This window comes from Pleuronectes platessa, chromosome 15 (assembly GCF_947347685.1).
Source record: "Pleuronectes platessa chromosome 15, fPlePla1.1, whole genome shotgun sequence".
Classification (NCBI taxonomy): domain Eukaryota; kingdom Metazoa; phylum Chordata; class Actinopteri; order Pleuronectiformes; family Pleuronectidae; genus Pleuronectes; species Pleuronectes platessa.
The window spans coordinates 12,036,923-12,052,617 of NC_070640.1; the positions used below are offsets into that span (position 1 = coordinate 12,036,923).

Consider the following 15,695-nt stretch of genomic DNA (forward strand, 5'->3'; position numbering starts at 1 on the left):
GGATCAAGTGTCAGCTGAGAGTCGTCACTGTAAAAACAATCAGAAACGACAGGACGGCTGATCACTGCTGGAGACAAGCCAAAGGAAATTTGACTCTTGGACTAACTAGAATATGGAGGTAAAATATAACTGATGGTTACAACTTACAAACCACTAATTAGTGAGGAACAAAATCCTCCTTGACTCCATTAAAGGCTTTAAAGAGAAAAAGCTCTCGTGAAGTTAAATGTGGTTTCATAAGGGGGACAGTTAGTGGAGATGTGTGCTCTACTGAATGATCAAGGTTCTCCATGTAGTTTCACTTGATTGTTTGTTTGTGTATGGACATGGAGGAGAGGCTAAAACCTTCTTGCACTGTGGCCCCCAGTCGTCATCTCTGCCAGTCGAGGGAAACTGATCTCCGTCCTTTGTTCATTCATTCATGACGAACCTCTCACATTACACACTCACGGTTCCACTCACACGGTCTCTCCTCCTTCTCTTTCTCCCTTGAGAAACTGCTTCTCAAACATAAAAATTACCCCTCGTCTTTAAAAAACACAGAATGAGCGTTACAGAGATGAGATTGTGTGCAAGTGCAGGATCAGCATCTCATTAACTGAACACTGCAGTTTTTTGTTTTTTTTACGTCTTTAAATTGCGGCCTGCAAAAGGGGTTGGGATCACAGCATGTTCTGAGGATACCCAGAGCATCGCTACAAGATGCCAGAATTCTAAATCTATTTTAATCCTAATCTCATCAGTAGAGTTCACTCTGCTCTCTGGTCCCCACATGACCTCTGAAATTAAAATCTGGAGCTTGTAATTTTACAACTTGCCCAGACGACTGGAAGCAGAGGGAAATATCTTCTTATCTCGCTTTTGCTGCACAAAATAATTTCTTTGCTGTCTCCTCACCACCAGAATGAGTTTGAAATAGTATGTGAAGCATTCACAGTTTTTTTTTGTCCTTAAACTCGTACTGAAACAACCAAAGGGCAAAGAAAGAAATAAGATATAAATCCTTTTAATCCCTATTTTTATTGTGTGCTTCTACTGTAAGGCTGGCTTTATATATCCATGAGGGATTCATCAGTGTTTTTAAGTTTCACACATCACAAGATCAGAAGGATGACAAAATAAAATTCCCCACCACACATATGATAATAAAACTCCATCACAGCAAAACCTTTGAGAGACTTCCCCTTTTATGGTTTTTCATCGTTGACAGCACAAATTGAAGTCCTGTGTGGAGGAATGTTCATGTTGAGATCCTGGATATCACCAGTGTTTGCGTGAGTGTGAGCGAAAGACTAACCTGGCCACTCATGAGTCTCTCATGTAAAATAGATGAGCTCAGTACGACCGTGTTATTCTAACCCTGCGGGAGAAAGAAAGAGGGATGGAGGGACGGAGAGAAAGGAACAACACATGAATAATTGAGCCCAAATCAGTTTAGTGACCGTCTGTCCCTTCCTACTCTCAGTCTAATGAAGTCAGTGCCGTCGACTGGATTCTCCTACAAACTCCTGCAGTGAAGAGACAGAAATACGTGACCTAGGCCATCTAAGGGGAACCTTTTTTTGTGGTGAAAACTTTTGATCATCTCTTCTACATTTTGGGGATTGAAGAGGTTGTTAGACTCAGGATCATCATGATACCATGGTGGCCAAACTGCTAGGCCTGGCTTTTCTGTTTCTACCTGTCAGCTTGGTCACCTGTGCAACTCATGGTAAGTGTTTTACAGTCTTTAGATTCATTTGTACTTTTGTGATAGGCAGTAAATAACTGGTTTTATAACCTGATTTGATTGGCTTCAGAGGAATATGTTGTAGTTTTGTTGAACAAATTGAGCATTTGATGTAACCTACAGTATGACACTTGACACTGGGAGCAGGTTTTGGTATTTCAAACTCGTTTCAGAACAATTCATCCTCCAATATTCTTTTCATGTAAGTAAATACATAATAAACTAAAACCTTTGATAAAGATAACTTAAGTTTGGTATCATTATTTATACTAAGAAGAAAATGTGACAGTTAAACAAACCAAACAAAAACATTGTCTCTTTGGAGGCAAAAACGACAACACTGTTTTGAAGTTTCTTCACTTTCTGGACAACAAATTTCTTGTTTCTTTTTCAACACATGCACTGATACCTACATATCTATAGCTGGACACAAACCGACAGCTTTATCAGCGTGGTCAATTTAATGGACCTGCAGAAATTCTGAGCAACAACAATTAAACGCTGAAAAGAATTGTGGTATTGATTGTTTGACATGTGATGAGTTGTTTCTGATGTAATCAATAACAGTGGAACATTGCCCTCAAAGTCATTATTTATTGCTTTAAGCCATTCTGTAAATTTTTCATGCTTACCTACATAAATATTGAATATTGTGACATTTATTTCAACCATATCACCCAAATCTATTTCTGCTGAGTGCTTGGTAAAATGGTTACAGAGAAAGAAAATAGCTATGAAAGCAAAAGATGGTTTATAGACTGAATATGTCTGGAAAAAATTATTTGACTTATCCCTTATTAAACCATTAGAGCGGGTCTGTAACTTGCTGCGTAATCAACCCTGTAATTGAACACTGACAGGGCACATGACCCGACCATCTCCTTTTCCATCACGTACACACACACACATTTGGTTGCATGATTGTGTGTCTCCTCTTCCTCCTCCAACAGTGCAGATCAAGTCCAACTGGGAGGTGGTGTATCAGGACATCAGTGTGTATGGCGTTGTGGGAAAAGCGGTGATCCTGGAGTGCGGCACCACCTTACCCGATATGTACATATGGAGCTTCACCAAGCCCGGCACTGAAGCTATCAAAGCTGTGGTGTATGATTTGGGGAAAGGAACGAGGATCCAGAAGTTGGCCGTGACTCTGGGACAGTTGACGGTCATCTCAAACAGTGCAGCTGTGAGCATCGAGAATCTACCTGTGGCTGCACAAGGCCTGTTCACCTGCCAGGCCTTCTATGATATAGAACAGGAGCCCAAAGTAGTCTACCACTACGTGCACCTCACTGTCCGAGGTAAGACTTCACTTCTTCAGACAGGGGTGTAGCTAGGAAGTTCTCACCTCTTTTACCCCAATATCCCTATTAATTAGTTATTCCATCTTTTATTAACATCTGCATGTTTCCAAATCTAAAGGTCAACTAATTCTTGTCGGCCATTTTGGATTTTACAAACAACTATATCCTTAAGTAACAAAACCAAAACAACTTTGAATCAAAAGAGTAAACATCCTGGACAGATTCTTCCTCTGTCAGCTTGTAGTCCAACAGGCTACAGTAGAAAATGTAACATCTAACACGATCTGCTAAATACATACACAATACAAATACATTTGCCAATACATTTACGGGATAATGGTAATCTAATCACACCTCCATGTTGTATGTCTATGTCGGGTTTTCAGTTCCAGTCAGTAAGCCTTACCTACTGATGAGTGATGTGTCTCCAGTGGAAGGATCGACCATGTGGATGCGCTGCAATCTGGAAAACGGAACTGGACCGATCCAGTATGTGTGGCAACACGAAACCCGCACAGGCAACATATCCACCTTTGCACAGGGGAACACCAGCTTGATCAACGTGACCGATGTCAACCGAAACCACACTGGCTGGTTTCGCTGTGTGGCCAGCAACAACGTCAACAGCGAGCGCTCTAACCGGCTATGGCTAGACACAATTTGTGAGTTTTCTTTGGATGCTTTGGGGTTTGCCAACTACTTTTAAAAACACAACACATGTTCATATGTAATATAAATTGACCACTGAGCAAAATTAGTCTCTAATAATGTTGAATGGTGAATGTTTATTCACCAGGTTAATGCACAACTCCAATTGTTGAATTGTAGAAAAGACCAGGCTGAAGTTGCTCACCCGTATCTTACATGACTGTGGCCATCATTAATGTGTCGTGCTCATATCTTTTCTCCTCAGTTGGCCCAGACATTCCTCAGATAGACGTGACCCCGTACAGTATGACAGAGCGGGGATACTCAGCCCTGGAGAGAGAGACAGTTGCTTTACTCTGTCAAGCCCAGTCCAACCCGGCCAGTCAGTACGTCTGGTTCTACAACAACTCCCAGGTCTACACCGGGCCGCAGTTAACCATCACCAAGATCCTCCGCATGCACACTGGCGACTACGCCTGCTTGGCACAGAACACGTACCTTAACACCCGCTCCAGAAAAACCATCAGCCTGACTGTCTACTGTGAGTCTGATATCTAACCTTGGTCCACGCTGTCAATGCTTTGACTCCACCGCTGATCTCTCTACTCAGTCCTAACCTGTGTTCTTCTGTCTCGGTATTGCAAATGGCAAGGAGTGTAAAACAGTAATGACACCTATCCCGTTAACCAGAAACCTCCTTTGCTTCCTCTGTTTTTCTGTTTTAAACATTCAGCTTCGTCAATTCTCTTATTTCAAGCTCTGTTCTCACAAGTTTTCCAAACACTCCCAAATATCTTGCAAATGTACACACACTCGTACACTTACACAACGAACGCGCAGCAGAGTGTGGAGGTACTGCAGACCTATTCTCCTGATCGGGCTGTCTGGGATGTTGACGGGATTCTCTGTCAGGTACCTCGCTGTGATGTCACAGCCATGGCAAGCGCTGGCTGGCTAGAAAGCCGGTGCTTGCCATTTTTCTCTAATGTTTGATTTTTGCTGAGTTTCTGCTGATTTGTCAGTTACTCAGATGATGTATTTGATTTAATACATCACCCAAGAGAGACAGAGTACATTGCCTACTCATATGCATCTTTCGCAACCGAAAAAAAATATAGTTTAGGTTCATACCAAATATTCAAACTTCTATAGTCCCACTTGCCCTGTCTTTGGCCCCGATGACCTCATGCACCCCCGCTTTGCATATCACTAGCCTGTCATGCTGCACTTTATCTCCACAGACCCGCCCGATGGCTCCCCCTCCTGTTCTGTGCAGCCGGCTCTGAATCACACCTCCCTTAGACTGCTCTGCTCCTGGCCCGGTGGTTTCCCCTCCGCCTCCCTCCACTGGAGCGAAGACCTGAAACGACTGGGACAGGAGGAGGCAGACACGAGGCAGCAACCAAATCCACTGACCAACACTGCCATCTTGCTGCCAGCTGAAGGCCTGACTTCCAACAACAGCTTGTTTTCATGCATGGGTTCCCACCCAGCTCTCAAGCAGTCGATAGCGTGCAGCACGCGCTCATGTAAGAAACAAAGAGGAAAAGTGACACGTTTTTTTTTTTAAAGCTCCCTGATCACCAAACATGTGACAACTCTCAACTCTTTTCCTCCATCAGATGTTCCCCCTGCAGAGCCAGTGTGTTTTGCCTATGTGACCAACAACAAGCAGTATCTGATGCTGTCCTGCTCCTGGGATGGAGGGGCCCCAAAGGCCTTGGTGTGGTGGGAGGGCCCAGGTGACCAAGGCAAAGGCGGAGAAGAAAACTCCAACATCCTGATCCTTCGATATGGCACCGCTCGCAGCGAGAAGCCCTACACCTGCCATGCTAAACATCCTCTCCTGGTGCAAACCAAGACCTGCAGGCTCACACTGGGTCAGTAAAGATTGTGAATATCCCCTCACAACAAATGGGAGACATGGCTTGATCCTTGATTAATTTAATATTCATTCATCACATGCAGAGGCTCCTGTGTTGCTGACACAGCGCAGGGTTGTGTCTGTGTATGAGGGGAGTGATGTGCAGCTCACCTGCAACCTGAGAGCCAACTATCTTCCGGTCAGTGAAATCACATGGTTCAACAATCAGGGCGCGGACACCCACGACACCTCCAAGTACAAACTCCTGCGAACATCTGCATGGGCCAATCTGACTGTGAGAGACACGGATGAGACTGGAGACAGTGGAGAGTACAGATGCACCACCTCCAACGCAGTGGGAGGAACTGAAATCAATGTCACTTTAGTGGTCAAGAGTAAGAAATCCTTATATTTGTCAATCAATCACTTCACCACACAGTTTGACATCCTGGGAAATGCACTTATGCATTATCTGCTGTCTTCTGGGAGGTTAGATTAGTGGATTGAGACCGCTCAGTTTAGCATATTAGACAAGAGGAAGACTGGCATACAAACCTTGATTGTACCAATGACAAGTTTTGGTAAAAACACAATTTGCACTTTTTTTGTATATTTCTATTGGATTATATAAATAATAATTAATATGCTAATAAATTAGATTTAAAGGTGCTGGTAGGTCGATTTGTTTGGAAGGAGCAAGGCTGTAAAGCCTTTATGGTAAACTAAGCTAACCAGCTACTATCAGCTTCATATCTACTGCACAGACATTATCAATCACTCTTCTAATCTAAATTTTAGCTTAAACTTGAAAAAGCATTTTCCCAAAAAAGATACAGAGCTTACAGTGAAGGTTGGAGTCTGAGCACTGTCTGTCACAATCCAGCTGTATTCACACACATAAAAGCTCACAAAGGTTTAAACTTTTATGTATGACTTCATGGTGGTGCTATAATAAAAATGAGGACACCAAAGTCCATCCAATAATGATGTTGGCTGCCATCCGTCTAATGTATATTGTGATAGACCATATCAACATGCACAAACTGACAGGTCATACAGAAGTGCATATTTTTGTTTGGTTATGTTTTTGTTCTTCCTCAGGGCACCCCATGCCACCCAATGCAACCCTTATCAATGCGATGTACAACAGCCGTCAGCGTATCGAGGTGGAGCTGGAGTGGCAGGTGCAGAGCGAGGAACCCGGAGGGTGGACGGGTTTCCTCCTGGAGCACAGATGGGTGTCAGAGCGACCCGGGAGGAGAGGCAGCAGCAACGACTCCAAAGACGAAGCCGAGGACAGGATCGGTCCACCAGCCTGGTACCATAACTTCATCCAGGACCCCGATGTCAGAAGTCACACAGTACTAAGACTAACTCCCACCACCACCTACCAGTTCCGTGTCACACCTGTCAACCATCGCACCATTGGACACCCTTCGGCACCAAAGACTCCAGGTATAGTACGTAAACATAATGAGGAAAATGTAGTGAACTGAGCAAAGACAGGTGCCGTGGTTGGGGATTCCTTTACAAATCAATGATTTAAACAAAATGATGCTCTGATTGCTGTTACTTTGACTTTGATGACAGTCTAACCTTTTTTGTTTTCTTTTTTGTGTTATCCACGTAGGTGAAAGACTCATACACAAACAAAAAATCACACTAACACAATCACACTTGACCACTTCACTCCCTCTTTACCTACTTCCTTAACTTTCCTCAAACTGGCCCTGTGTGCTTCTTCCTGTAATTGCTTTGTGGAAATTTTACCATGTATAGAAGGATCTGATTAATTCAGGCCAAATGATTATTTAGGATGGATAAAGGCTTGTAAGTCAGGTTTAGGGTGGGATAGGTCAGTGGTTTTCAACCCTGCAGGAAAACAGACAGCTTTGGAGACTGGCTTGACTTTTGTGGAGCGGTCATGTCTTCATCTTTATATTCAGTCCATCAACCAGGCCAAGTGAGGCTGCATCAAAATCATAGAGAATAAAACTGACCATAGGTCACTCAAAAGCTTGAGCGGATGTAAAATGTCCAAACAATTGTGAATTAAGTGCATTTTGTGCCCCAAGACAAACAGACATGGGTTGAGAACCACTTGAAGGAGCTGAAATGTGATAAATCAAACACACTGTGCGTTATGTCAGAGGTGTACTGTTTTGCAATGTGTAGCTGTGATGTGTTGCAGCGGAGCCACGCTCCAACATGTACCCTGCTGTGATCGGAGCAGCTATCGGCGGAATGCTCTTTGCAGCCCTCCTCACGGCTCTGCTGCTCGTGTACGTAATCCGCAACCGCAACAACAATCCTCGTGAGTCCTGCACAAAGACACCAGCATCCATAATGAAGCATTTGTCCCTTAATGTGGCATTGATCTTCTGTTTTTCTTCTCCAACAGGGCTTCATGATATGCTGTTTGGCTTGTGAGTAGCTGTGTATCTGTCTGTGTACTGTATGGATATTAAGCATATTGTACTGGTGTTGACAGCTTACTATGTGTAGACATGCTGTAATAAGTGTTTCTGTGTGTACAGGCAGCACAGCCAGTCGAGGGAAAACATCAACTTCCCAGAGGATGACGTTGTTGGCGGGTCGGAGGGAGGAATAGAGGAGATTGGTGGATTTTCCAGTCCAGGTAGATGAACCCCCATCCAACACACATTCATATTACTGTTGGGGTAGGTAGCTAGCCAGGTAATGTGGCCATGACTTTAAAGGAGTGAGATGCAAGATTCGCAATTAACACCCAGAGTAGCTTGGATCAGCCAAACAATGGAAGGTGTACTTTTGTTACGCACAAGCAACCTTTAATAAATAATCATTCTTTTAGCTGTCCACTATTTCAGAGTAAAGTAAGTCATCCTGTCATCTCATCGTTTATGAGAAATCTGATTTGAACTAATAACCGTAGGACTCGTCTGCCTGATGCTAAACCTTGATGCTGGTCTCTTGCAGGTCCTACCATGGCTTTACCCCGGGCGGCTTCACCCCTCACCGCCTCGCCCATGAGTGCCACCCCCTCTGCAAGCCAAGGCCCTCCCCCCGGAGACGATAACGAACCTGTCAGCGTCACCATCACCGTCAACGCCACGGGCTCATAATCATTTATCACATACTGCCCCGAGTTGAGAAATTATTTTTTGTTGATGGTTAGTTTGAGACTTACCTGATCTCCACTAGAATAACATGACTTCATATATGTCACTACAATTGGTCACACCATCATTTGAAGCATCAATTAATTTCTGCATTAAAAAATATATATAGCGCATAGCAAACAGAAATGTCCTGCATGAGGTGAACAACTTCTGCTGTTTCCTTATTTAATAATTTTACACTGGGGCTTTTATATTCACATGGATACATTTTGAGATCATCACATATCTATCCTTAAAATGATTCTATACTTTGTCACTGGTCATGCTCATTGTGCACATTTATCATAGATCCTTTAGTGTACAGAAGCTCATTGTTTAATAATTTATTCAAGACCTTGGACTGTATCATGTCAAACATAACCAGAACAACTTAGTCTTCTCAAAGGCAGAGCATGGAGAGACAGACACCCCTGCTTATCCACCCACAGCTTCTTCTCCAAAACAAGTGAAACCTGGCTAATATGACAAAATACTTCTACAAGAAAGAAAGTACGACATAAAGACACAAGCAGGACACGTTTAAAAAAACGACACAACAGCTAAATATGTACAGGTTCTCTGTAAAGTCCATGGCAGTTTGTTTGTAGTCACAGGAAACTTTGAGGCTGACGCTGCTCATGTGAGTAAAATCTTCTGAGTGCTGATGATGTCACCGAGCTTCTGTTTTATCTTCACAAAGAGTCGTTTAAACTCCAGACCATCGCCCTGGAAAGACACAGACACACGTCAAACTGGTAATAACATATACTGGGGTGTTGTGTTTATGCTAGGTAACAACCAAAAAAAACTTTTCAAACAGGACGTTGCTGTGTCCTCAGTGATTCTTTTGTGGTTTAATAGCACATTTTGTGTTTCAACCTTTATGTCGAATGGAAAATTCACATTAAAAACACTTTGAAATGCTAAAAACCAACCTTAGACAGCCTGAAGTCCAGCAGCACTCTGTTATTCATCTCTAGCAAATGGACTTTGAAGATGAGTTTGTTATTGCGCTTGTCGAGTGTGCTCACAGTCACCTGAGGAGCAGAGACAGATTCATTAGACTGTGCTTGATGGTTCTAAGCAGCTGTAGGATCTGTGTGTGTTTGTGTGTGTTTGTGTGTGTGTGTGAGTATATGTCCCAACTGAAACAGATATTTTGCTTGTGTGGTGCACAAGGTGTTATTTTACTCAATTTCAAAGCATGTAATGATTCTACAATTATCTAAATCCTGTGAGGGCAGCTGTACCTGTTTGGTGCAGGTGAGTTTGAAGCCAAGCGCCAGGCTTTCACAGGCCTCTTTCAGGGCAGATAATGAAGCGTCGGCATTCACAGCGGTGAAGAAACGCGTCATTCTCCGCACTAATCTCTGCCAAGGAGACTACACAATAAAAAATAAGACAAGTAGTTAAGACATGAAATAATTGGAGGGGAAAAGATCCCGAGCCTGTGATGTTGATACAGATACAAACTGATATAGCACTGAGCATCTGATTTACCTGACTGGCTCCCGGTGTGCCCAGTAGCTGACTACCCAGCAGCATGTGCTCCGGCTTGGTCGGCTGGGAGAAGCTGACTTGTCCGTCGGCCTGACTGATTAACAACATGGCTTCCCAGCCACCTGCTGCGAGATCAGGCTGAGAGCTGGAAAACTGCATCCTGTCATCACTGCAGAGGGAGGAACGTGGTGTTGAGATGATGCAAACAAAAGTAAATACAACCTTGAATTATAATTTTTTTTTTGTGAAAGCTCCTGACCTATTGGTTCTGGATTTAAGTCCCACATCGGTTCGGAGAAGTTTTTTCCCTCCTGAACCCAGAGAAGCTGGCGGGTGCTTCACACCTGCAGAGAACCACACCGAGAAATCAGGCGATTGAACAACAAACTTCAGATTCAGTGGAATCTGTTTGTCCTGATACAAAAACTTGCCTTGTGTAAACCAGCGATCTTTCATTATGTCTGTGATGGTGATGCGTGCATCTGGACTCACCAGCAGTAATTTGGACAACAAACCTGTGCAGAGCGGATACATGTTAATTAAATGAACCTCAAAGACCCTCCCCAAAAAAGTAGTTTTCACAAGATTTACTTACTGAGTGGCATTGGTTGTATTTTCTTCCAAGGAGACAGATAAGTTTTCTTTTGAACCCAGTCTGAAAACTCTTGACAGCTCTCAGAGGGCTGGTCCCATGGTAACTCTAACAAAGAAGCAACATAAAGAAAGCAACAAAACTTATTTCACAGCCACAAAAATCTCCCTTCTGTAGTTTGGTATATAAATATAATTTACCAAAAGGTTTTGATAGTTTGACAATGTTGGTGACTACCAATTTGAAACTAGATCATCTTGGAGTCCAATTTGAAGAGGGAAGAACAGGATGGACAGATGAATGAATCTGTCTGTAACCTTCACAGTATCGAGGTTCTTACTATCGGAGCACAGAAGTGGGTATGATGCTGTGTCGACCCCCTGTAAACAAAGACTTTATGGTTGTACCTCCAGCCAGCATGGCAGTGAGGACTATCCCACAAGCCCAAATATCCGCGGGCTGAGCTTTGTACTCTGGTCGGCTGAGAAGCTCCGGGGCCACGTAGGGAAGCGTCCCACAGAGTCGATTCAGAGAACGCTCTCGTCCTTTGAATCGAAACATGGTGGCCAGACCAAAGTCTGTCAGCTTCAAGTTATCTAAGGTAAAGAAGAGCAACAGATGATGGTTTTAATACATTTTTTTTTACAAGTTATTTCCATGTAATGTGATGTAATATTTCTCATTGTGAAGACATTGTGTTTCCTCACCTTTATCATCCAGCAAGATGTTCTCTGGCTTTATGTCTCTGTGGGTGATGCCAATACTGTGGAGGTATTCCTGCAGGGGGGTGACTGTGAGTTTAATAACACCAGAAGCATGCAGGAGATAACATCATGGCACAGATTTGTTTCACTCACCACAGCTGCCATTAGCTGCTGGAAAAACCTATGAGCGTCGTTCTCTGCCATCCCCACGTCAGGCTCTACAGTGAGAGCAGGAGGACATTTCAATAACATGAATCAATAAGAGCATTAATAGATAATAGCAACAGATTGGTGATCAGGCTGATATTGTTAATGAAGCATGGGCTATCAAATATCTACTGCCGCTGTGTAGTTTTTCTATTTGGGTCATGTGCATTTATTATAATATAAAGAAAAGAAAGGCAACGATTGTATTTCCGCCCATGTGTCCAGTAAAGTTTAGATTAAATCAGTTCAAAGAAAAAAATTACTATAATTAGTCGGGAGTCAGGTATGAGAATAAATAGATATTTTATGTAGCTTTATAATCTCGTGATTCTTTGAATTATCTGTAATGTTTAAAGAGAAGTTTCAATCTGTCAGAGGTTTGGTCAAACCTAAATGAAAGTAGTCCTATGTTTGCCCCCATCTGTCTCACCGATTCGGTCGAAGAGCTCCCCTCCGGTGCAGTACTCCAGGAAGAGGTAGACCGTCGACCCTTCCTTCCGATGGCCAAAAAAACGCACAATGTTGGGGTGGGTGAGGATCTACCAAACAGCAGCAAATAGCGTTAGGTGCCCAAACAGTTGGCATAAATAGGTGCTTTCAGCCAATGTTTCTAGCTAAAATCAATTAGTTTTAAAAGTTTAATGAATTTTTTAAAAGCTTTTTAACCACTTAAAAAACACAGTAACTGGTCAACACACATTACATGTTCCCACTGCAGCCAGTAACCACAGACTGCACTGACCTACCTTATGGACGCACACCTCCTTCTTGACATTTTCAGCGCACTCTTTAGCCTGAGAGGTATCGATCACCTTCACCGCAACCGCCTCCTCCGTCTGCCGGTTCACCAGCAGCTTCACTCTGAGACGCAGGAACACAAAGAGATAAGACGGGTTCCATCACAGAGGACCAGGCGGAAAAGGAGACAGATAAAGGCAGCGGTGGAGAGTAAACGTTACCTTTGATTGAACAGTGTGAGTGAGTGTCAGCAGCTCAATTTGTTAACTGACTAACTAAACTGTGTATTTGTTTATGTCCACCAAGGAGGGTATGTTTGCACCCCCTCTGTTTGGTTGTCAGATTTCCACATACATGGGTCAAGGAAGAATCTTTTAAATTTTGTGAGGATCCAGATAAAGCCAGATCCAGGAAACTATTTTCCCTTTCTTAAACAAGATAACAATAGATGTGGATGAAAAACTTTGTGATTAATATTGTTTTATTGCCCAAACATGGTTTTAGGTAAACAAAATCAGTGTTTCTTAGACAAAATGCAGATTTATTCTCACTTTAATTTGTGAATATATATTAATTATCCCTGACCCTTAGAAGCTATTCTGAAGGGTCAGAGATAATTGCAGACAGCAACTGATATCTTATTTTGCTGCTTTTTCAAAGCTCCAGGGATTTATTTATGTAATAATCCTACACATCCAATAAAACACATTGACTCTACCGGTTGGATATGTGCTGCTATGAACAGTGGAAGAGTAAATAATGTTGTTATTGATAATAACAGAGGAGGATTCATACTCTCCGTAGGCTCCTTCTCCCAGTGTCTGCACCAGGTCCCAGTCCTGCACAAAAGGCACCGCCATGCTACAAACACAAACACACACTCATGTATTTTCCTCATATTTCACTTCCTGCGGACCTGTAAGCTTAATAGAAATTCACGGTTTCCTCAGTCAATGCGTTAAATGTCCCGGTCGAATCCACTCAGAGTTAAACAACCGACTCACCTGTTGTGTCAGAAGAACTTTCTCATGAGTCTAAGGCAGCGACTCTCAACAATCAGCCACAAATTTGGCGCCTTGTTTTTTCCCTGTTGATGACTTCCGACATCTTCGACACTTCCGGTTGTTCCTCTTCTTCTCTGAGGTTTAACGGCAGCTGCCCTCCTCACTGCCCCTCTACCGCCACCTAAAGGTGACTCCGACAGGTTTTTACAACGTTCATTTACACATTTTTTTTGTCATTTTGCTTCAACGAAATCTTTAAATAACAAAAAAACTGCATCTAAAATACAAAAATATAAAATTAAATTAAACTAAAAATATTAATTAAATTAAAGCCTTCAACAAGCCAATTAATTTGCCTGAATAATAATAATAATTCTTACAATTTCAATAGGGCCTCACTGTCTGTCAGTGCCCGTCAGTGCTCGGGCCCTAATAAATTAAATTAAATTAAATTAAATTGAATTAAATTAAGTGCACAGAAGTGGACATTTTTCTTATGTCATTTAATACTAGAAAATATCAAACAATTATTTTCCTTGGTCTACAGATGGAAACTATCTACTATTAAGTTAAGATTGTTAATATATCAAGCTTAAACAGGCCTTATATTCTATATTAACACATGGCACAAAATGTTGGATAACTAATTACCATTTTGAATACTCTCTTAACAGTGGTGTGGTTAATCCAATTGGAGGCGCTAGAGGAGAGACCATGTTATTGATCTTAGAGTCATGAATAAATCAAAGCAATAACTCATGGACAGAAAGCAGTTAAATGCAAGTGGAAAATGAAATCCCTATGGAGAATGATTGTACTATAAATCTGAATAATTACAAAGGAATTAGAAATCTTCCATACCACAAGACAAAACAAAAGTAGACGTACAAATCAGCCCATCTGAGTCAATACCTTCCACCTGGAACATTCAACAAGTGTGAGTCACAAGGTGTATTAAAAGAAACAACAACAACAGTGTCTTTGTGTAATATCCTGCATCAACACAGTGAGAAATCCAAACTGTCTGGTCTCTATCAGATGTGACGTCAGTTCTGTGAGATGCTGGAGACACACCTCACACAAACTGTGAAATCCTTACCACCATTTACATTTCTTGAAAACACACAGATATGGATGTGGTCCACTTCAGGCAATGATGCGGATCTCCTGGCCATTTTGTGGCTTGTTCAGAATGGATGTGAGCTTGAAGTGGCCCATTTGTAAAAGAGCAAATGTGGACCAATTATCCCAAAACATGTTTAGGACCTTTTTATCAAACAATCGGTGATCCAGGCAACTTGTAAACTGGATGTGAAGCTAAAGTGGCCCATGTGGTAAATTGTGAATACAGCCCGAATAGCACAAAACAAATTCAGGCCACCTTTGGTTGTCATACAGTATTTCAATCCCTTATTTAGGACCGATATGCCCAGGTGCCACGATTCCATGTAGTATTTGGGCCTGATGCGGGAACTGGGCCAAATCTGGGCCCAAACTATTTTGTAATGTAGTAAACTTCTGAAGGAAACACTTCAAGTAACTTATAAATAAGACGATTAAGAGTGAAGACTAGCTGAAAACTAGAATGGCAGTTGGGGTCCTGCACAGGCTCAGGGGGCAGAGTTCCAAGAGCAGCTTTGTAAGTGTTCTTGACATTTCAGTTTCCAAAATGTGTTTATTTATTTTAACAGTAAGTCTTTCACACCTTAAATGGATTATTAAAAATAAATAATTGGAAAAGTAATGAAAGGAAAGGGGGTCAATAAGATATCAGAGAGTGCGTCACCTTAAAAACGGCCCAGGGATGACGTCATTTAAATTGATGAATCAATGTGTGGGTGTGTGATGCTCGACAGTGCCTCTGGATTTTGGGAAATGATGAAGCAACTATTTGTACTTTGTCTTGGTTTCACAATTTCTTTGTTTTTTCATGCAGCATGTGACTGTGTGTGTACACATGGTGGAAAACCCTGGATCTCTGTCCTATTTATGGTCACACAAACACCCCCCCCCCACAAACACACACAAACACACAAACACACACACTCTAATAATCAGAATAATGTTTGGACTGAAATAAACAAAACCTAAACTGCACTGAATTTTGTTAAGTCTTCTCACTGTTTGGAGTAGGAGAAATAAGATTTTTTTCTATTTCTTTTTCATGAGTTTTAATATTGAGTATCTACGACAAGTTACAGTAATATATTTAAGAAGATACACACTAAATTATACTTGTTTGTCTTATTGATTATAACTCTTATT

General features: G+C 42.1%; 2 protein-coding genes across 2 annotated transcripts; one reads left to right on the plus strand and one right to left on the minus strand.

Annotated features, from left to right (window-relative positions):
* Nucleotides 1-1,237: 1,237 nt before the first annotated feature.
* LOC128457055 (V-set and immunoglobulin domain-containing protein 10-like 2) lies at nt 1,238-8,649 on the plus strand. The gene is made up of 12 exons (XM_053441568.1): nt 1,238-1,717; nt 2,680-3,030; nt 3,420-3,695; nt 3,947-4,222; nt 4,923-5,210; nt 5,304-5,561; nt 5,650-5,940; nt 6,647-7,000; nt 7,737-7,859; nt 7,947-7,971; nt 8,083-8,183; nt 8,504-8,649. The coding sequence occupies exons 1-12, from the start codon at nt 1,642-1,644 to the stop codon at nt 8,647-8,649; spliced, it is 2,565 nt and encodes an 854-aa protein (XP_053297543.1). The 5' UTR covers nt 1,238-1,641.
* Nucleotides 8,650-9,014: 365 nt separating this feature from the next.
* On the minus strand, nt 9,015-14,994 carry chek1 (checkpoint kinase 1). Its single transcript, XM_053440833.1, has 14 exons — nt 13,431-14,994; nt 13,222-13,287; nt 12,435-12,549; nt 12,119-12,227; nt 11,635-11,699; nt 11,485-11,554; nt 11,185-11,373; nt 10,781-10,885; nt 10,617-10,700; nt 10,445-10,529; nt 10,186-10,354; nt 9,936-10,067; nt 9,621-9,722; nt 9,015-9,411 (listed from the first exon to the last, which is right to left on the minus strand). The coding sequence occupies exons 2-14, from the start codon at nt 13,284-13,286 to the stop codon at nt 9,322-9,324; spliced, it is 1,380 nt and encodes a 459-aa protein (XP_053296808.1). The 5' UTR covers nt 13,287; nt 13,431-14,994; the 3' UTR covers nt 9,015-9,321.
* Between the last annotated feature and the right edge of the window lie 701 nt (nt 14,995-15,695).